At 41.6% G+C, this 21,649-nt stretch overlaps 1 protein-coding gene across 2 annotated transcripts; it reads right to left on the bottom strand.

Annotated features, from left to right (window-relative positions):
- Nucleotides 1-752: 752 nt before the first annotated feature.
- Nucleotides 753-17,637, bottom strand: slc9a1b (solute carrier family 9 member A1b). 2 transcript variants are annotated; one of them, XM_088010527.1, is made up of 12 exons: nucleotides 17,185-17,637; nucleotides 7,801-8,261; nucleotides 7,072-7,322; nucleotides 6,671-6,888; nucleotides 5,901-6,082; nucleotides 5,289-5,378; nucleotides 5,143-5,213; nucleotides 4,209-4,400; nucleotides 3,477-3,594; nucleotides 3,293-3,391; nucleotides 3,123-3,195; nucleotides 753-2,344 (listed from the first exon to the last, which is right to left on the bottom strand). In XM_088010527.1, exons 1-12 carry the CDS (start codon nucleotides 17,462-17,464, stop codon nucleotides 2,166-2,168), a joined length of 2,214 nt encoding a protein of 737 aa, XP_087866653.1. In that variant the 5' UTR covers nucleotides 17,465-17,637; the 3' UTR covers nucleotides 753-2,165. The 2 variants fall into 2 exon arrangements, with proteins under 2 accessions (XP_087866653.1, XP_014852079.2); XM_014996593.2 differs by having other exon boundaries at nucleotides 5,874-6,082; nucleotides 17,185-17,636.
- Nucleotides 17,638-21,649: the final 4,012 nt, after the last annotated feature.

Genomic DNA, 21,649 nt, shown 5'->3' on the forward strand with positions numbered 1-21,649 from the left:
AATTGGCAAAAATAGAAATAAATAAATGGCTTATTACAGTAATTACTGTACCAAATATTACATCAAAATTAATTAATAATGGAACTTTCCTAACTTATTTTCAACAGTATTCATTTATTTGCAATATTTAATTTTCCATTTTATTTCCTTTTCCATTTCATTGCTTTTTCATTTTTTTGAGATTCTTCTTTCAATAAGTTTTAATTTGATATCACATTTTTGAAAATTGTTTCCCTTTTCTGTATTTTCCATTTTGTTTATTTAAATGAAAACCTATTTGATTTAATAATAATAAACCTGTAAATTAATGGACAAAGGAGAAAGCAGGAGGAGAGAAAGTGCAATGATGAAATTAGAAAAATTATATAAATAAATAAATTATTAAATAAATACAGAATATGGAAAAATGAGAATACACAATGAAGTAAAACCTAACACTTTCTTTTTCTGTAATTCAGCCATCAATTTGGTGCATAATTGTATTGAAAACTAACCTTTAAGCAAGTATTAAACATGCTAATCATTTTGGCTACATTTCTGCATCAAAATGTTTTTGAATGGTCTGGTGTAATATTCTAATTTTCAATGTCATGTTTGAATTATCTGCAAGTGAAAAATCATAATAATTAACAAAAATAAAGTTTTAAATAGTCATATATATGTTTCACTTGGTAATAAAGTTCCTGGAATAAATGGATGGGTTTTTAATTCTTTTCTAAACTTCAACACCATAAACAACAAACTGAGCCAAGTTAACAGTAAATTTATTTTATTATAGTTTTTCTTCATGTGATAAATGTCTGCAACACAAAATATAAAAGCTTGTAAGACACAAGAGACGCAGGCAGGCATTAAAACGCTTTAAAGCTCAGTGAGGAGGAAGTTGATGAAACATCACATCCTGTTTGAATCTCCAAACCGGAGTTTTCCTTCAGCAGTCGGGATCCGACAAGCTACATTTGAGTCCCTGAGGCAACACGATGAGTCAGGAGGTGATTAAAGGTCGTTTAGACGTTTGGTCACCTTTACAATATTTATCTTTTAATTACATGGAAAAATATGTTGAGGTTTTTGTTCGCTTTATCCCATGATATTAAGATAAATGAAATGCAACTGAATAAGGCACAAGCTTGTTGTAAAACACATAATTAGTCGAACATGATCACTAAAGAATCGGCACAGCTGCCTTTGGTGTCTGCGGTGATGTGATCAACTTAATTTATGCTGCTTTTATCCACAAAATCAGCAGAAATCATAGACAGATACACATAGTTCAAGCTTTGAAAAGTAACTGATTTACAGTCAAATAAACAGTTTGCTACTCAGGAAGAGCGGGACATAGTTTGGTCCACATCCAGCCACCAGGGGGCGGAAGTGATGTAATCTCACCGTCAGGCAGTGACACGTGCGCTGCAGTTTATAAAGTTACACTGTCAAAAATGAACAACAATATTCTGAGTTATTCAACCATATCAGAAAAAATGGGGTTTCACTTTTCAAAGACTTATTTTCACCATGTCATTCATTAATTCACAAATATCAGATCCAGTCTGAAACGTTGACATTTATAAATGAATGACATGGTGAAAATATGACTTTGAAAAATTAATCCACGTTGTTTTCATGACCGGCTAAATAATCCAAACTATTGCTGTTAATTTTTGACAGTGTAACTTTACAAACAGTATCTGGAGTCACTGAAGCGTCTGAGTCGGTTGGAGCGGCAGGTGTTTAGAGACCAGGACGGGCTGTATGATCTGGAGTGATTGAAGCGCCCCCCTGTGGTCATCCTAGATGCTTCACCTCTGCATTTTAAATCCTTTACTTCCCACCTCTGATCTGCGAGTTGACCAAACTGCATCCAGGTCAGGAATTTCTTCTAAGGCTGGATATTTATGGATTACATGCAGTAAATTCCTCCATCCCTCCCTTCTTTCCCTTTTCCCCTCCAGGTGTTTCCTTTTTGCTCTTTTATTAATCGTCTTTATAAAATTAACTGACTGATGACTCATTCAGCTGTAAAACTGATCAATCAACTTACTTCATTGATAATCTTTCTCTTGTGCTTCGTAATACCCTGAAGAGTCCGTTTGGTGCTGAAAACACTGAAATGCGTCACCTCATATCACACATCAAGAACAACCAGTCCAGAGAGGAAACCTTCATCATGACGGGCGGAAGCAGCTTCCTTCCTCATCCCCATCAGGACCAGGATCGCTCAGGCAGCGAGTCGGTTTCTGCCTCTCTGATTGGCCGTCTGCGCGCTGATTCGACTCGTCCAGCAGGGCGGCGCTGTCGGACGGCCGGGTTCTCTCGTTCTTATCGTAGGTGTAGACTTTGTGCTCTTAAATAAAAAGTTTAAAACAATTAAAGAAAGCAACGAATTATTGAATTTAATTTATTTTCAAGCATAAAAAACATTAATGAAGGTCTGAATGGTGCATCGTATCCCAGCAATTCGTATTAAAATATTTAAATCAACTGAAAATAAAAGAAAATAAGAATTACAACAAGATAGGAAAATAAATTAAATCTGCAGAGAAATCTGCAGTAATTTCAGAAAATATTTTACATGAAATTAAAGTTGAGTTCCTGGTTGTGATAATTTATTGGATCAGAATAACTAATAACCTTTTACTGAAAAGAGGCAAAATAAATGTAGTAAAATAACAATAAGCAGTTAAACATTTTTATTTGTTTTGTAAAAAAATCTAATTCATCCTTGGGAAATTATATCCGTCAATAAACTTAGATGATTAAGTTTTTATTTAAAGCTTTTCACATGGGGATGCACTGATATGAAAATCCGGGCTGATTACCGATAATTACCAATATTTTATATATTTCACTATCGTTTCTAGACCATTTCTAGAAACCTAGACCTATCAGCCTAGGTTAGGTAATGAAACAGCAACAAGTTAAAAAATAAATATCGTTTGTTAATATCGATCCAGTTTTATTTATCGGACTGATACCGATGTTCGTGCCGATATATCGCGCATCTCTGTTTTTAACTTTAATGTCTCTTTTCCCTGTGGAGGTTATTAAATGTCAGTAAAAAAACAAACATTAAAAGCTTTAATGTTTCTGACTGAAGGTGTCCTGTTGCCATGGAAACCAACCTGGTTCGAACCAAACCTTCCGGACCGATGGCGTTTCCTGTTGCTTCGCCGGGACGGTGAGGTAGTGGCTCATCTGCAGGAGACAGAAAGCGTTACTGGCGGAGATTCTGATGGACCGGTTTGGTTCTGATGGACCGGTTCGGAGGTGATGGACCGGAACCGGAACTCACCCGCCGCTCCATCTCGACCCGCTGCCGCCGGAAGCGGACCTCGCTCATGTTGTCCTCAAACGGGTCCATGAAGAAGTCGTGTCTGCTGTAGGAGCGCAGCTGAGAGGGAGAGGGAAAAAAAGCTGACTTCCTGCTGCAACAGGAAGTGAGAACCTTCATCATCGTCGTCATCGCTCTTCCTCACCCTCTGCCGCGTGTTCTGCAGGTTGGCCCGAAGGATCCGGCGGATCTCGGCTTCGCGGGTCTTTGAGATCTTGGGGATCATTCGCTCTGGTGTCGGTTCCCTCTGCTGCTCCGTGGTTCTTTAAGGAACAGAAAGTAGTCCTGGATCAGAGCTTCTGTGTTTTCTGTCATTTTTTTTAACGTAGAAGGTTCTCCACACCCAAAGCTTCTGGGCCTATTTTAACTTTTTAGCTCTTAACATTTTTACATGGAAGGTACACCCGGACCAGAGGAGCTTTACAGAAAGTACTCCTGGTGCTGGTTCTGTGTTTTTACTTTTCCTTTAACATAGAAGGTTCTCGTCACCCATAGTTTGTTTTTTGGACTTTCCCTTTAACACAAAGAGCTTCTGAACCAGAACTCCTATATATTTTGGGACTTTTTAACACAGAAGTTTCTCCTCATTCAAAGTTTCTTGGACTTTCCTGTAGATTAGAAAGTACTCCTGGTCCTGATTCTGTGCTTTTTGTGTGTCTGGTTGTTCTCTAACCCCAGCTGCTCGCTCAGATTGGAGCTAAAATGGAGATTTTCCTTTCCACTGTTGCCTCATGCTTGTCCGGTATGAGGGATTGCTGACTAAACACTTTTTTACAGCTCTGCACACTAAACCAGTGTAACTGGAATTAAACAAAAAGGCATGAAAAAGATACATGATAATTTACCAGATAAAATGAATATAAAGAGAGAGACTGACTGGGCGGGGTCGGCGGGGGCAGCGGCGGCGGCGGCCATGACGGAGGGCAGCTTGGCGGCGCTCCCGCTCTCCACCAGCAACATGGCCTGCTTCATCTCCATTTTGTTGTAGAAGGAGATGAGCTGCGGCTCGCTGGAGCGCTCGCCTGCGATCAGCCACTTCTTCACGTACGTCTTATTGAAGCGATTCAGCCTGGAACAGAAAAATAAAACTTTCCTGAACCGGAAACCAGTTTTACAGTTGGTGTTTATAAACTGAATTCAGCTCATGTTGATTTAAAATGATTCAGAAAACGATGCATTCAGTTTAACTGCTAAAAGCACAAACATGATTTCTTTTCCAACATGGCGTCGCTTTTTTCTGCAGAAACAAACCAACAAACCACTTCCTACATTTTTCTCTCACAAAACCTCAAAGTAAAACCAGGTGCATGCAGTCAGAAATCCAACTTTTCCATATTCAAACACACAAATATCAAAATTAATATTAAAATATCTAGATTTTATAAAAATCTGAAAAGTGTGGCATGCATTTTTATCACAGCAACATTAATGCAGTGCATTAAACAAAGCTTTTAAAAAAAGCTTTTAGAAGGTAAAGCTTTGTCAGATTGGATGAAGAACATCTGTTAAAATCAGTTTTCAAGTTTTGCCACAGATTCCAAGTTGGATTTAGGTCTGGACTTTGACTAGGCCACCCTTAACTATAAATCTGCTTTGATCTAAACCTGTGGCTGCATGTTTGGGTCTTCTAACAAGTTTTGCTCTGTGATCATCAAGGACTTGGAGAGCTTTCCAGTCCCTCAGCATGAAGCTGCCAGGCTGAGCAGCTGACTTTGGTTTTCAATTCTCAGGAACTTTTTTAAAACTTAATTTTAATACCTGATTTGTTCATCAGACATTAACACATAGGGTAAAAGTTTGAAATGTCCTACTTGTCCTTCCAGTGATGATGTCCATAATGTCCACAGATGTCTTCGATTCCTGTAAGCAGGTGGTCCAGGAACTATCGACAAGATTTAAATTAAAATCCAGTTATTTACACGTTGATTTGGTTCGTATCAACGGCTGAAAGTCCCACCTGAGTGTGAATCTCCTCGTTTATTGACGGTTTGCTCTCCTTCTTCTTCTTCACTGCCAGCAGCTCCACCAGAGGCCTGATGGTCATCCCCTGAGGACGGGAACCAATACCAGTTGAATTTACAGACAAGCTGCTCTAATCATCCTAAAAGTAAAAACATTTGGGGGGGTGCTGTGGTGGCGCAGGGGTTCAGCACAACCCACATACAGAGGCCTTCGTCCTGGACGCGGCCGTCGCAGGTTCGAGTCCCGGCCTGGCAACATTTGCCGAGCTGTGTGAAGCTGACATCCCACCCACGTCAAAAAATCCAGCAAATCGTCTGAGTGCTCCGTTTGTGTCGTTAAAATTTTCGTTTGTGCAGCTTTGGTTTCTGAGATATTAAAAGTTATAATTTTGGCCAATGACGTCACCGGCCCCCCATGTTGCTCCAAAACGAACCAAAGTGGGCTAATTCGTTAGTGCAGGTCATTTAGCTGCTTGTCTTCCCCTTCTTTCATTACCCACTTTCCTGTGAGTTAATTATCAAATAAAGGCCACTAGAGCCAATAAAACCTAAAAAAACCCCAAACATTTAAATAACAACACCTGCACAAAGACGGTGAAGAAGATTACTGTGATGATGGCGGTGAGGAACATGCCCCTCGTGTCTTTGCTGCCCTCATCCTGGTGTATAAGGTATCCCAGAGAGAAGGCAATTGCACCTCGCAGGCCACCGTAGGCCACGATGAACTGGTCCTTTTTGGTCAGCTTCACAATACGAAATTTATTTATAATGAAGGTGAGGCCAACGACTCCTGAAATACACAGAAAGCCAGACAGAATCAGTTTTACAGAAAAGAACGGAAAATAAAAGCAGAAAGATATTTAGTCACTAAAATGTGGAATAGTAGATAATTTGATTTCATTTTGAAAACAATAATATAACTTTGTTTTAAAAATTTTATTTGACTAGTTGGTAACATTGTTATTCATGTGTAGAAAATGTCTAAAACCAAAAAGCTACTAGCTAAACTTAGTCAATGTAACCTAGCTAAACTTAACTAGCTAAATAGCTTATTTAGCTTATTCAGATGACTAAATAAGCTTATTTAGATAACTAAATAAGCCTACTAAATAATATAGCTATTAAGCGTGATTAATCACAATTAATTTAATTAATCGTTTCAGCCCATTCAATCAGACGACACCAAAATGATTTCTACTTGCTAAAGCCCAGAATAATGAGAGCTTTATGACTTTCTTCAATGTCTTTAGACTACCAAACCTTTAAGTAAGTTGAAAAAGTCTAGACCGTAACGTTGTGTCATTATTTCAACAATCGATTAATCACGATTAATTTGATTAATCGTTTCAGCCATCATTGGATCACTGTTTAAACTGACCCAACACTCTGGAAAGGAGGCAGAAGACGAGGGTGAAGACCACAAAGATCCAGTTCCAGTTGTGAGGGCCTTCCACTGTGGAAACCCCGAGGAAGATGAAGATTAGCGTCTCGCTCACGCTGCTCCACATCTTCAGGAAGTATTTGATGGTGGTGTAGGACTTGTGGGAGATGTTGGCCTCCACATACGGCCGCATGACGACACCACAGGCAATCAAACTGTTTGAGAGAAAGGAGGTGATGAAGTTCTCAAAAGCTTAACATCGACATGAAAGAATGTTTCAGCCTGAGCGCTGGACCTCTGCTGCGGTATGCGACACCGAGCCGCCAGAAACAACAACTAAACCTGAACGAGACGGAACATTTCCCTAAAATCTGGTTTTATCTTATTTCTCCACTTACGACATGATCCCGGACAGATGGAAGACCTCTGCAGAGAGGTACGCCATGTAGCTGTAGAGGAAGACGAACAGCGGCTCGATGACGCGGGAGTGCGAGGTGAAGCGGGACGTGAAGGCACCCAGGACGCCGTAGATGACACCCACCAGGATGCCGCCGAGCGAAACCACGAAGAAAGAGACCACGCCGAGGAAGGCGTCGCCAACGGTAACAGTGTCTGCGTGGGAAAACTCCTCAAACAGGTGATACAGAACCTGTAAGCAGGAACATCGCATGGTAGATACTGCATCAAAATCTGTGCAAAGCTAAAAATATTACATCTGAAAAATCACAAAATTAGAGGTGAAACTATTAATCATGATTAATCAATTGTAGAAATAATCATCAACTAATTTAGTCATCGATTAATCGTTAACTGGAGAATACAAACTTAAAAAATGACAATTTACTGAAAGAACAACACTCAGAGCTGTAAATACGCTAAAACTGCCAAAAATATAAAAATGTTTTATTTATGGCAAATAAAACCTTTGAGTATTTTTAAGTAAATGTAGTTTACTCTAGTTACTTTCAGACTCTGTTGAGGACTTTATTAATCAGTTAATTTAAAAATAAATTAACTCAATAATTAATGCTGAGTCAAGCAGAAAGGTCTGAGCTTTCCACAAGTTGATGCCAAAATGATTTTTTTAATTCCTCACGCTTGTGACAGCAGTGAAGTGTCCAGCTTACCACCGTGACCGCATCGTTAAGCAGCGACTCTCCAAACACCAGGATGTGCAGCAGCTCGTTGATGTGAATTTCCTCGAACACGGCCAGAACCGCCACCGGGTCCACGGCCGAGATGATAGAGCCGAACAGCAGGCAGGACAGCAGGCTAACATGGGCGGCTGCGGCGGCCTCAATCTGGCACACGGCGAACATCATCCCACCGATGAAGAAGGCGTTCCACAGCGTCCCCACCACCGCAAAGACCAGGATGGTGCCCATGTTCTCGGTGAAGGCCCGGATGGGCAGGAAGTAGCCGGCGTCGAGGATGATGGGCGGCAGCAGGTAGAGGAAGAAGAGCTTGGTGTCCATGACCGGCGCCTTCTCTTGGATCGCTTTGATGACGCCGCCAATGAGCAGACCGACGAAGATCAGCAGGCAGCTCTCTGGAACGACGTGGGAAATTCTGGGAATGATGTGGAAACCTTTTGGGAGAACAAAAATGGGATTCAGTTCATAAAGAAGCTTGTTACACTCTAGAAGGCGATACTTTATAATCTCCAAAAGCTGAAGAAGAAAGTCATAAAAACTGTTATTCTGGGTTTTAGCCAGAAGAAATCATTTTGGTAAAGTTTAGTCTGTTTTAGCCAGGCTGAAACGATGAATCATAATAGATTATTCAAATAATCGTGAACAAAATTAATTACCATATTTTCCGCACTATAAGGCGCACCGGATTATAAGGCGCACCTTCAATGAATGGCCTATTTTAAAACTTTTTTCATATACAAGACGCACCACATTATAAGGCGCATAAAATAGACGCTACAGTAGAGGCTGGAGTTACGTTATGCATCCACTAGATGGAGCTGTACTAAAGGGAATGTCAACAAAACAGTCCGACTCCGGTCGGCGAGGAGAGCCTTCCTGGGCCGGGGCGTGGCTGGACGATGGTCACCCTTCTCCGTTGGCGCACAGCATGTTGGTGGAGAACCTGGTGCTAAACGACCTGCAGACGACCTGATTCTAGACGGTTGGTAGGTAGATCGGTCAGTCAAACTTTATTAACAAACCAGCGTTCTGACAACTATCCCAGCATGCACCACGCGCTTCTTCTTCCACGGCGAAAATGAAGTCGGCGGCTGCTTATCGTAGTTGCTAGACCTGTTGTGGCTCAATATTGGTCCAAATATAAGGACCGGATTATAAGGCGCACTGTCGGCCTTTGAGGAAATTGAAGGTTTTTAGGTGCGCCTTATAGTACGGAAAATATGGTAATTATTAACTGGAGTACAAACTCAAAAAAAGGATGTTTGCTGAAATAAAAGCAGATTCAGAGCAATTAATCCAAAACTGTAAAAACAATGTAAGCACATTGCATTAAAAAAAGTGTAAGCATCAGTAGCATCAAGATGCATCAGTGGCATCAGGATGCATCAGTATGCATCAGTAGCATCAAGATGCATCCTGATGCTACTGATGCATCAGTAGCATCAGGATGCATCAGTAGCATCAGGATGCATCAGTAGCATCAGTATCATCAGGATGCATCAGTAGCATCAGTATCATCAGGATGCATCAGTAGCATCAGGATGCATCAGTAGCATCAGTATCATCAGTAGCATCAGGATGCATCAGTAGCATCAGTAGCATCAGGATGCATCATTAGCATCAGTAGCATCAGGATGCATCAGTAGCATCAGTATCATCAGGATGCATCAGTAGCATCAGGATGCATCAGTAGCATCAGTATCATCAGTAGCATCAGGATGCATCAGTAGCATCAGTAGCATCAGTAGCATCAGGATGCATCAGTAGCATCAGTATCATCAGTAGCATCAGGATGCATCAGTAGCATCAGTAGCATCAGTAGCATCAGTATCATCAGTAGCATCAGGATGCATCAGTAGCATCAGTAGCATCAGGATGCATCATTAGCATCAGTAGCATCAGGATGCATCAGTAGCATCAGTATCATCAGGATGCATCAGTAGCATCAGGATGCATCAGTAGCATCAGGATGCATCAGTAGCATCAGTATCATCAGTAGCATCAGGATGCATCAGTAGCATCAGTAGCATCAGTAGCATCAGGATGCATCAGTAGCATCAGGATGCATCAGTAGCATCAGGATGCATCAGTAGCATCAGTAACATCAGGATGCATCAGTAGCATCAGGATGCATCAGTAGCTACCTCAGGAAATCACCGAGTGGAAATTACAGACGTGGAGAAAAACCGACGGCGAAAACAAGCAAAACAACCAGACTGTCTGATTTAAACGCTCAAACTGCTCAAAACGCCTTTAAATGTTTGTTTTTTTAATTCTTTTTTTTGTCTACAATTCCTATTTTTTATTTATTTGTGTCACTTAGACATTGAAACACGCAAAGTCCATTTAATTAATTAAGTTAATTTAAGTTTGCTAGAGACAGCCACAAAGAGACGAACTGAACAGAGCAGCAGAGCCATGTCTGCATCACAGCGCTTATAGCAACAACAGTAAACAGTACATCTTACAACTAGTATAAACTGAGGTAATAATCATTTAAAATAGCAACATAATGTTAACAACAAACACACAATCATCCATATAAAATAATTACATTTTAAACATTTAGTTAGTTATAATTAATATAGATGCAGATTTTCTAATCATTTCCTTCAGTTCCATACACCATCTTTAATTCTGGGATTTTGATTAAAATCAAAAATTATAAAATTATTAAATGGAACTGTATTTATTATTCCAGTTGAAGTATAATTTAAAAATGTTTCCTGAAGCATCACACGTAATATTTTACATTTATCTCATATAAACTTCAGCATGTCTTGTAAAAATAAGGGAGCATAACAGTGAAGAGGAGAAAACATGCTGCCTAGTTTTCATGTTTTTTAAATAAAACACCTAGTAATGTGATTTAAATCCTCTTTTTACATTCATAGCCCCCAATAAAACACTTTTCCACTAAATGCTTTTAAATAAAGCCAGTCACAGAGACTCCAGATTGACATTTTCAGCTGAAAGTGTAACACCAGCTGCAGGTTTTAGTTTGTCGTCATGCAGAATCAGAAATGTAGCTGCAGCTGAAGGACACCTCAGGTCATGTGACTCAGGTCAGCACAGCGACGCTCCTCCTCCTCGCTCTGCACACTGAGATGGTTGTTATCGGGCTGCGCATAGGGCAGGAAGTGGGTCCGACCCTCCGAGACAACTGCTGCACCGACAGATAAGCCACAACTGAGCATGCTGAGTAGGAGACTCAGCCTCACTGCATCTCCACCTGACCTAAACTCAGTTCAACTTCTGCTCACTTCAACCCAGAACTGCAGATAAAAACATAGATTTATCCCAATACGCCAATATCCCAAATAGATCAGCGGTGTCCACAGTGTGGTCCAGGGGCCATTTGTGGCCCCTGACATGATTTTGTGTGGGCCTTGACCAGAAGTCAAAAACAGTAAAAAATTTTCCCAACAAATTTAAATTCCAAAGCAGAATATTTTGAAAATTTCTGTTTTTATGTTTTTGATGCTTAATGACACACTGTAAAAACACAAAATGAGGCAGAGTATTTCACTAAAAACAATACAATTTATCCTCTTATAAGTGGAATAATCTAGTACTTTTTCATCAATATTAAAGTGACTGACTTAAAACAAGATCCTTATAGATTCTGCTGAAAATTTATTTTGACTGTACTAAGCTATTTAAACTAGAAACTACTAAAATACTTGGCAAGATTTTGTGTTTTTGCTGTGTATAAAGATTTAGTTAAAAAAAAGACAATTGTTGAGCGTGTAAAACTAAAAAAGAGAAATTTATATATATATATATATATATATATATATATATATATATATATAAATTCCTCTGAGCTCGGGTCCTCTACCAGAGGCCTGGGAGCTTGAGGGTTCTGCGCAGTATCTTGGCTGTGCCTAGAACTGCACATTTCTGGACTGAGATGTCTGATGTTGTTCCTGGGATCTGTTTGAGCCACTGCTCCAGTTTGGGGGTGACTGCCCCGAGGGCCCCGATGACCACAGGCACCACTGTGGTCTTCACCTTCCAGGCCTTCTCCAGTTCCTCTCTGAGGCCCTGGTATTTCTCCAGTTTCTCCTTTTTCCTGATGTTGTGGTCACTTGGTATTGCTACATCCACCACAACGGCTTTCCTCTGTTCTTTATCCACCACCACAATGTCCGGTTGGTTCATTTACCATCTTGTCTGTCTGGATCTGGAAGTCCCACAGGATCTTAGCTCGGTCATTCTCCACCACCTTTGGGGGTGTTCCCCACTTTGACCTCGGGGCTTCCAGTCCATATTCTGCACAGATGTTCCTGTACACTATGCCCGCCACTTGGTTATGTCGTTCCATGTACGCTTTTCCCTGCCAGCATCTTGCGCCCTGCTGTTGTGTGCTGGACTGTCTCAGAGGCCTCCTTGCACAACCTACACCTTGGGTCTTGTCTGGTGTGGTAGATCTGAGCCTCTATTGCTCTGGTGTTTAGGGCCTGTTCCTGGGCGGCCAGGATGAGGGCCTCTGTGCTGTCCTTGAGTCCAGCTTTCTCCAGCCATTGGTAGGATTTCCTGATATCAGCCACTTCAGTTATTTGTCGGTGGTACATCCCATGTAGGGGCTTGTCCTCCCATGATGGTTCCTCCAGCACCTCGTCCTCTGTTCCCCATTGCCTGAGACATTCGCTGAGCACGTTGTCTGTTAAGGCTTTGTCCTTGATGTATTTATGGATCATGGATGTTTCATCCTGGACAGTGGCTCTCACACTCACTAGTCCTCTGCCTCCTTCCTTACGGCTTGTGTACAGTCTCAGGGTGCTGGATTTGGGGTGGAACCCTCCATGCATGGTAAGTAGCTTCCGAGTCTTAACATCCGTGGCCTTCATCTCTTCCATTGGCCAATTAATTATTCCTGCAGGGTATCTGATTACTGGTAAGGCATAGCTGTTTATTGCATGGATCTTGTTCTTGCCATTGAGCTGGCTTCTCAGGACTTGCCTTATTCGTTGGAGGTATTTGGCTGTGGCTCCTTTCCTTGTGACCTCATCGAGGTTGCCATTTGCTTGTGGTATTCCCAGGTACTTGTAACTGTGCTCTATGTCTGCTATTGTTCCTTCTGGGAGTGAGACCCCTTCTGTGCGGACGACCTTCCCTCTCTTTGTAACCATCCGACCACACTTCTCTAGTCCGAATGACATCCCAATGTCAGTGCTGTAGATCCTGGTGGTGTGGATCAGTGAGTCGATGTCTCGCTCGCTCTTGGCGTACAGCTTGATGTCATCCATGTATAGGAGGTGACTGATTGTGGCCCCATTCTTGAGTCGGTATCCGTAGCCAGTCTTGTTGATGATTTGGCTAAGGGGGTTCAGGCCTATGCAGAACAGCAGTGGGGACAGAACATCTCCTTGGTATATGCTACATTTGATGGACCCTTGTGCAAGTGGTTTGCAGTTGGCTTCAAGGGTGGTTTTCCACAGCCCCATCAAGTTTGCAATGGAGGCTCTTAGAGTCTCTAAGCATGTACATCTCTAAGCATTCAATGATCCAGGTATGTGGCATTGAGTCATAGGCTTTCTTGTAATCAATCCAAGCGGTGCACAGGTTGGTGTGTCGGGTTTTGCAGTCTCGGGCGACTGTGTGGTCTACAAGGAGTTGGTGTTTGGCTCCTCTGCTGTTTATGCCGATGCCCTTCTGTGCCGTGCTCATGTATTTATCTATGTGCCCGCTTATCTTAGCCGCTATGATGCCTGACATGAGCTTCCATGTTGTAGAGAGACAGGTTATCGGCTGATAGTTGGATGGGACTGAACTCTTTGATGGATCCTTCTGGATCAGGATTGTGCGCCCTTCAGTTAACCATTCAGGGTGAGTCCCATTTTGTGGCAGCTGGTTCAGTTGAGTTGCCAGTCGCTCATGGAGGGCAGTGAGTTTCTTTAGCCAGTAGGCATGGATCATGTCAGGTCCTGGCCTGACATGATCCATGTCAGGCCAGGACCTGACATACCTGAGACTCTTTGTTGGACATCTGCCATTATGATAGTTACCGGGGCTTGTTCAGGGAGGTTGTTGTGGTCATCTCATAGAGAGATTAGCCACTGTGCATTGCTATGTGGGACGTCTTCCTTTCCCATATGCTTTTCCAGTATTGTCCAATATCTATCCTTGGTGGGTCTGCTCTGTTGTTATTACCCTGCCATTGAGAGTACACTTTAGTTGGTTGGGTAGAGAAGAGCCGGTTAATCCTCCTGGCTTTATTCTCTCTTGTGTATTTCTTTAGGTGGCTGGCCAAGGTTTGGAGCGTTTGTTTGGCAGTTTCGAATGCTTCAGGTATGGGCATCTGGCTGTACTTCTTAGGTACTGATCTTTTCATCACACCTCTTTGGAGCTCTGACATTTGGCTCACTTCCAACTGTCAGAGCTATATATATATATATATATATATAAAAAAAAAAAAATTCCCTTCTCACCCTCCGCGGGTGGTCTCTTTCATCCTCTGAGCTCGGGTCCTCTACCAGAGGCCTGGGAGCTTGAGGGTTCTGCGCAGTATCTTGGCTGTGCCTAGAACTGCACATTTCTGGACTGAGATGTCTGATGTTGTTCCTGGGATCTGTTTGAGCCACTGCTCCAGTTTGGGGGTGACTGCCCCGAGGGCCCCTATGACCACAGGCACCACTGTGGTCTTCACCTTCCAGGCCTTCTCCAGTTCCTCTCTGAGGCCCTGGTATTTCTCCAGTTTCTCATGCTCCTTTTTCCTGATGTTGTGGTCACTTGGTATTGCTATATCCACCACAACGGCTTTCCTCTGTTCTTTATCCACCACCACAATGTCCGGTTGGTTCGACATTACCATCTTGTCTGTCTGGATCTGGAAGTCCCACAGGATCTTAGCTCGGTCATTCTCCACCACCTTTGGGGGTGTTCCCCACTTTGACCTCGGGGCTTCCAGTCCATATTCGGCACAGATGTTCCTGTACACTATGCCCGCCACTTGGTTATGTCGTTCCATGTATGCTTTCCCTGCCAGCATCTTGCACCCTGCTGTTATGTGCTGGACTGTCTCAGAGGCCTCCTTGCACAACCTACACCTTGGGTCTTGTCTGGTGTGGTAGATCTGAGCCTCTATTGCTCTGGTGTTTAGTGCCTGTTCCTGGGCGGCCAGGATGAGGGCCTCTGTGCTGTCCTTGAGTCCAGCTTTCTCCAGCTATTGGTAGGATTTCCTGATATCAGCCACATCAGTTATTTGTCGGTGGTACATCCCATGTAGGGGCTTGTCTTCCCATGATGGTTCCTCCAGCACCTCGTCCTCTGTTCCCCATTGTCTGAGACATTCGCTGAGCACATCGTCCATTGAGCCTTTGTCCTTGATGTATTTATGGATCTTGGATGTTTCATCCTGGACAGTGGCTCTCACACTCACTAGTCCTCTGCCTCCTTCCTTACGGCTTGTGTACAGTCTCAGGGTGCTGGATTTGGGGTGGAACCCTCCATGCATGGTTAGTAGCTTCCGAGTCTTAACGTCCGTGGCCTTTATCTCTTCCATTGGCCAGCTAATTATTCCGGCAGGGTATCTGATTACTGGTAAGGCATAGCTGTTTATTGCACGGATCTTGTTCTTGCCATTGAGCTGGCTTCTCAGGACTTGCCTTATTCGTTGGAGGTATTTGGCTGTGGCTCCTTTCCTTGTGACCTCATCGAGGTTGCCATTTGCTTGTGGTATTCCCAGGTACTTGTAGCTGTGCTCTATGTCTGCTATTGTTCCCTCTGGGAGTGAGACCCCTTCTGTGTGGATGACCTTCCCTCTCTTTGTAACCATCCGGCCACACTTCTCTAGTCCGAATGACATCCCAATGTCAGTGCTGTAGATCCTGGTGGTGTGGATCAGTGAGTCGATGTCTCGCTCGTTCTTGGCGTACAGCTTGATATATATATATATATATATATATATATATATTTATATATATATATATATTTATATATATATATATATATATATATATATATATATATATATATATAAAAAACCAGATTTTTACCAGTGTCTCCCACTAAGGTATTATAACCCTGGCGGGCCACCAGGCTTAAATTAGTTTATTTTAAATATTTTAGAGATGTACACCAGTAACAATGCTAGCAAAGGTGGGTTAAGCTAGGTTTATATTTAATAAAACATCAATAACTTTCAGCAGAAAATCTATAAAACTGATGTATTTTCTTTGCCTATGTGGACCTAGCCCCGCCTTCGAGACGCAGCTGAAGATGCAGCAGCTCCCCCTCAGCTCCTTCCGACTAGCCAGCAGTAATTAGCAAACAGCTGGTGGAACTGCTGAGCTCACTATGGGAGCTGCTGGTAAAAACGCTGCTAAAGGGTTAATAAAGGAGCCATGTTGTGATGACTTCTTGGAGGCGGAGTTACAGAAAGAGCAGGAGTTTTTTTAAAGAGACAGAGGCCCAATTTCAAGACGTTAAATTACAAAGTCAAAATTATATTTGATATTTTTATAACTGAAGGTAATAGGTACTAGATTATGCTCTGAAATGCCACTATATGCCTGAGAAACAGAATACTGCCCCTTAATAAAAAGATGATTTACCTTTAACTTTCACTGTCTAACATTTAGGGATGCAACTGAAGGTTATTTTAGTAATCGATTATTCCATCCAATAAATTGGTTGGTTTTATTCATTATATAAACCAATCTGACCCTGATGACAGTCGCTTATTAATCAGACGTGGCCTTATTTCAAGTCGACCAGGTATGGAGGAAGCAAAGGAGCCCAGACCATCACACCACCAACACCATGCTTCACCACAATATTCTGGTTCGCCTTACAGAAGATTTCTGGAAGGTTCTGGTTTTGGGAAAACGCATAATTAAACTGGAGCTGCCACTTCCCATCAAATAATTACAGAGATTTCATAAATAATTTATGGGATATATAACAGACAATATAACGCTTTCTTGAAAACCAGCACCTCCAAACCTGCAGCACCTCACTTTGTTGAGCTCAGCCTTGCTGGACTTCTGGTTCTGGTTCTGCTCTGCATCCCCAGAACCAGAACCAAACATGGAGAAGCAGCATTCAGCTTCTATGCACCACAAATCTGGAACAAACTTCCAGAAAACAGAAACTACGGAAACACTAAGTTCCTTTAGATCAAGGATAACACACCTGATTTTGATTATCAATAATCGGAATATTGATCAATATGTTTGATAAAACTGTTATGTTTGCTACAGGTTTCACTGTGCGATGTTTTTATGGTGCAAAGCACTTTGGACTGTCTTGTTTATAGAAATAACCTTTGACCTCTAGCTATTTTTGCAGTGTAAGCAGAAGTTTCTTCCTGATAAAGTGAACTTTGTTTAATTGAACGGATTCGTGACTCACCCAGCTTCATGAGCAGCGCCAGCAGGATCCACAGGGAAATCTCAAACGGCATCCGGACATAATCGTAGTTCAACTCGAGGACGGGGAAAGCCTTCTTGTGTTTCGTGGCGTTGGTTCCAGGATCCCGGTCTTGGCCGTCACGCTCCCGGTTCGGTTCTGGCCTGGTGTCGTTGCGTCCTGTGGGGACATCTCTGGTCCAGGAAGAACCGCTAAGGATCAGGAGAATCAGGAGGACCGAGCCGAACCGAAACGAAGCGGGACCTGGACCGAGCACGGCCATGTTCGGATGGATCCGGTTCCGATCAGCGGCTGGAAGGAGGCGCGCGCCACGTGGAGACGCAGATGTTGCGCAGAAACTCTGCGGTCATGTTAAAACTGCGCACACCTGCAGAGGAGGACAAGGAGGCGACCGCAGGAAAAAGGTCAGCTGCTCATCATCAGGCACGCGCCTCGGTCACGCGCTCACGCCGCACCTGCGCAGTCTGACCGCACGGGGGCGCAGTTTCCCCAAAGAAACTCCAGCCTGCTCTTCTTTTGTCCGCAACACGGAGCTGAAGCGACACCTGCTGGAGAGGAGTGCTCATGTCTCTCAACATGAAGCCTGAATAGGCGATTTTTTTTTATGTCAATGAAATAAAAAATAAAAAATTAATAAAATGTTTTGATAGAAAAGGGTTAAAATCAGATGGTCAAATATTCAAAACTAAAATATTCAAAACTAAATTAAAAAAGCAGAACAATACATTAAGAATTAAGAAAAATAGATAATAGTAAGGAAAATGTTTCTCTGGCTATTTTTTGTCATTACATTGCAAACCTCAATTTTCCATTAGCATGAAGTAAAAAAATGCCTTTACTCAAAAAAATAAAAGAAATTGATATGATTCTTTAACCATAAAATAATTTTGTTATTTTTGGGACTCTTCATAATTTTTTAAGCAGAACTAAGGATAAAAATGCTCTTTGGGAGGCAGAAGTTGCTGAGTCTGGAGCAATTATATTAAAAATGAAAGACAAAGCAAACAGTTCAGGAATCTATTTAATATAGGTGTCAAGTGTTTAACAATATGTGGCTGATAAAGTGAGACGACATTGTGCATAAATTTATTTCTGCAACGTTTTTGTCATGATCAACAAATGACTAAAGAGGAAGAAAACGTGACAAACATTTGTGTTAAATATAAATTAATTAATCCTTTTGTCGAACTACAAAAATAACAATTACTTCATGTAAAATCTTCTAATTTTCTAATGAAATTAATACTGAATTAAAGGAAAACCCCTGTTTGCGTCTTTAACTCGCCACCTCATATCACCTGCAGACAAAACTTCACATTTTCCTTTGGACAAACTTTAATTCTCCTTTTCCAAACACCTGAAACTCCTCAGAATCAAACACGAACCATCTCCGACATCCCAAGACATTCAATCACATTTCCAAAGAGCTCCTCAGTGACGTTTCTCACGACTCCCCGCCATCTGCCTGGCGCTGTACAGAGACACTCCCATCCCCAAGGTGGCCATCGTCATGGCGACAGGCTCCATGATGCTGCTGTACGGCTCGACCCGAACCTCGCCAGACATCTGCCTCTGCAGCAGGGACGGACAGGCAGGAGGAAAATATTTTCCATGGGTCGTTTTCATCAAAGCAAAGAAGAAATGTTCATTTATGAATGTTTTCACACCAGAACGCAACATGAACAGAAACACGTGTTTGTGTTTTTATCAGATTTATCACCCAGCCGACCTGAGATGAGCCCCACAGCTCTACATGAAATATTAATGCACAAACTTTCCGTCCCGCCATCTTCAGTCCAACGTGTCCATTAAAGATTCATTCCTTCAGGACTGAAGCTCAGTGAGGGTCAGGCCTCATATCAGCAGATTCAGTTCTGCTTTCTCTGAAAGCTACCAGTAAAGGTGACGCACATTTCCACCGTTATCCAGAACACCAGGGCTGTTTGTCCACATAACTAGTTTTTATGTTGATTGTTGGCTAGAGGGTTGATTGAGTCGTCAGGGTTTTGGTCAGTAGTTTGATTCATTTAGTTTGCTAGTCAGATGGTTGATCCATCACTTGGTTGCTAAGTTGGTTAACTTGGCTTAGGATTGATTTGGTTTGGTTGGATGTTCGTTTAGGTTGCCAGCTTTGCTTGGGGATAACTTGAGTTGATTGTTGTTAGTTGGTACAGTAGTCAGGTTTATGTCAGTAGTTTGGTTAATCAAGTTGGTCATATGTTTGGTTGGTTATTTAGTTGGTTTATAGGGTTGGTTAAGCGGCTGGCCAATCAGATGGCTGATCAGTTGGTTAGCTTGGCTTAGAGCTGGTTTGGTTTGAGGAGGACGCTCGGTCATTTGGCTGATTTGATTGGTTAATTGGTTGGTGAGTCGGTTTGTTTTTCAGTTGGTTTGTTGAGCTTTTGGCTGAGTGAATTAAAGACTTTAGACTATATTCAGAGACTGTTTAAAGAAACAGTGACATAATGCTTAAATCGCCTCGTCTGTACCAAACTCTCACCTGGAGGAGTCGGAAGTATCCTGGAGTCAGCCTTCCCAATCTGAACATCACTCGTGTCACTGGAGCCGCTGACGAGATTAAAAAACGAGAACTGAGCGTCAATCAGTCTCACAGCAACCTGAAAGTTTCAGGGAACATCAGGAGAAACTTTGCTTTTTAAGGAGCTCTGAGAGAATCACAACAACTCAGCACCAGATTTTGGTTTTGGATGATTTCTAAAATTACTCTGTACTTTAAAACCAGAAAAATAAACATTATTGAATTAATTGTTGTGATTTTTCTTCAGCCCTTAAATATTTAATGGACAAAACAAACATTTTGTTAATAGTTCAATAAAGATTAAAATAAACCAAACCCCATGGACAATCCCATCCTTGGACAAAGGAAACATTTATTAACAATAATAATCAGCATCATAACTAGGCCTGTTGCAATAAATCAATAAATTCCATGATAACTTAAAACAAGATAAATAATTTCTATTTTTATTCTTCTACCAATAACTGGTGATAATTCTTCTGTCTGGTGTTTTAGTCTCAACTGAACCTTTTTTAAGGACAGTTTTGTTTGCAGAGACTTTATAACTCTTTATTTTTTGTTTCTGTTGTTTTGTTTGTTTATTTATTTAAAATGTTTTCCAGTTTCAGTATTAAATGTTCATTACAAATTAAAGTTTGTTGAACTTTGAGATTGTGTTCTTGCATTATTATGCCATTATATTACTGGAAAATGGTAACAAAACAATATTATCATTTATCGCAACAACTTGTGGGATAATTTATCTTTCAGAAAAATGTGTTATCATGACAGGCCTAATCATAACCATCAAGTATCTAAAACATGTTTATAGTTGCTGTTTGTCCCTCAGAGTCATTCTACAGCATCAGCAGTCAGTCCTTCTTTAGGTAAAACAAAATGTTTCTCACAGTTTCCAGGAGTGAGTCGGTCCAGCAGCGATCCGCTTCACGGCCGGCTGAGCTGACCAGGCTCCTGCATGTCCCGGATCTTTTGTCTGAAGCTCCGTAAAACGTCACGGATGATTCGGCCGTCCAGACGGTAATGATGGGAGCAGCGAGAGAAAAGTGGCTCTGTGCAGCTTGCTGCACGCTTGAAGGAACATTTGTGTTGATGCACTGCAGTGACTTATGTAACCTGAAAACACTGAGCATGAAACACTGGAAAAGTCTCCCAATTTAGAGCAAAAAACTCCTTTAAGCTTTCCTTTAATGAGAAGCTGCTGCTGAACAAGTTCAGATTTTATTTTTGTTTTGGATTATTCTGGGGTTCCATAAGGCTGTCATTACATAAAGATGTTAAAAATTCATAACACAGTTCTTACTGTAGGTTGTTGTTCACAACAGATCTGAAGACAATACTTTAAAGTAAAAAAGATTATTATAAAAGGCTAAATACATTTCAGAACAAGATGAAAACACACTTGGTTGAGTCTTTTCCTGCAGCTCTGTGTGCAGTTACCACTGCTGACCAATAAGGAGATGGTTAGACTTGAATAAAACTTCAGGAATCAGCATAACATCTCAACAATGACAGAAACTCTGGAGGTAAATTCAATCAGCAGTTTGCTCCGTTTGCTGCACATTTCTGCCCTGGATTCACAAAGCAGAAAGCATTAAAAACATGCAAACATAAAAGCACCAGAAAAACAAACAAAAAGAGCTTCAGTTCCCAACAAGATCAAGACCAGTAGAGCTACAAAATGTTCAGGAAAAGGGTTTTTAAATCAGTATTTTTAAATGCACAATTCAAATTTTTCATTAATTGATTTAATTAACTGTAAAAATGTAATCCAGATGACTTTTCATCCTCCACCTGATTTGATTATAAATGTTTTTGCAAACTTCCAGACAGACATCATTGAAAGAAAAGATTGATTCAACCTTCGTTAGCATAAATTAGGCTTGAAACTCGTGTTTATCACAGAAGTAT

Source organism: Poecilia mexicana, unplaced genomic scaffold (assembly GCF_051168715.1).
Source record: "Poecilia mexicana isolate PSO_F unplaced genomic scaffold, ASM5116871v1 scaffold_11, whole genome shotgun sequence".
Lineage (NCBI taxonomy): Eukaryota > Metazoa > Chordata > Actinopteri > Cyprinodontiformes > Poeciliidae > Poecilia > Poecilia mexicana.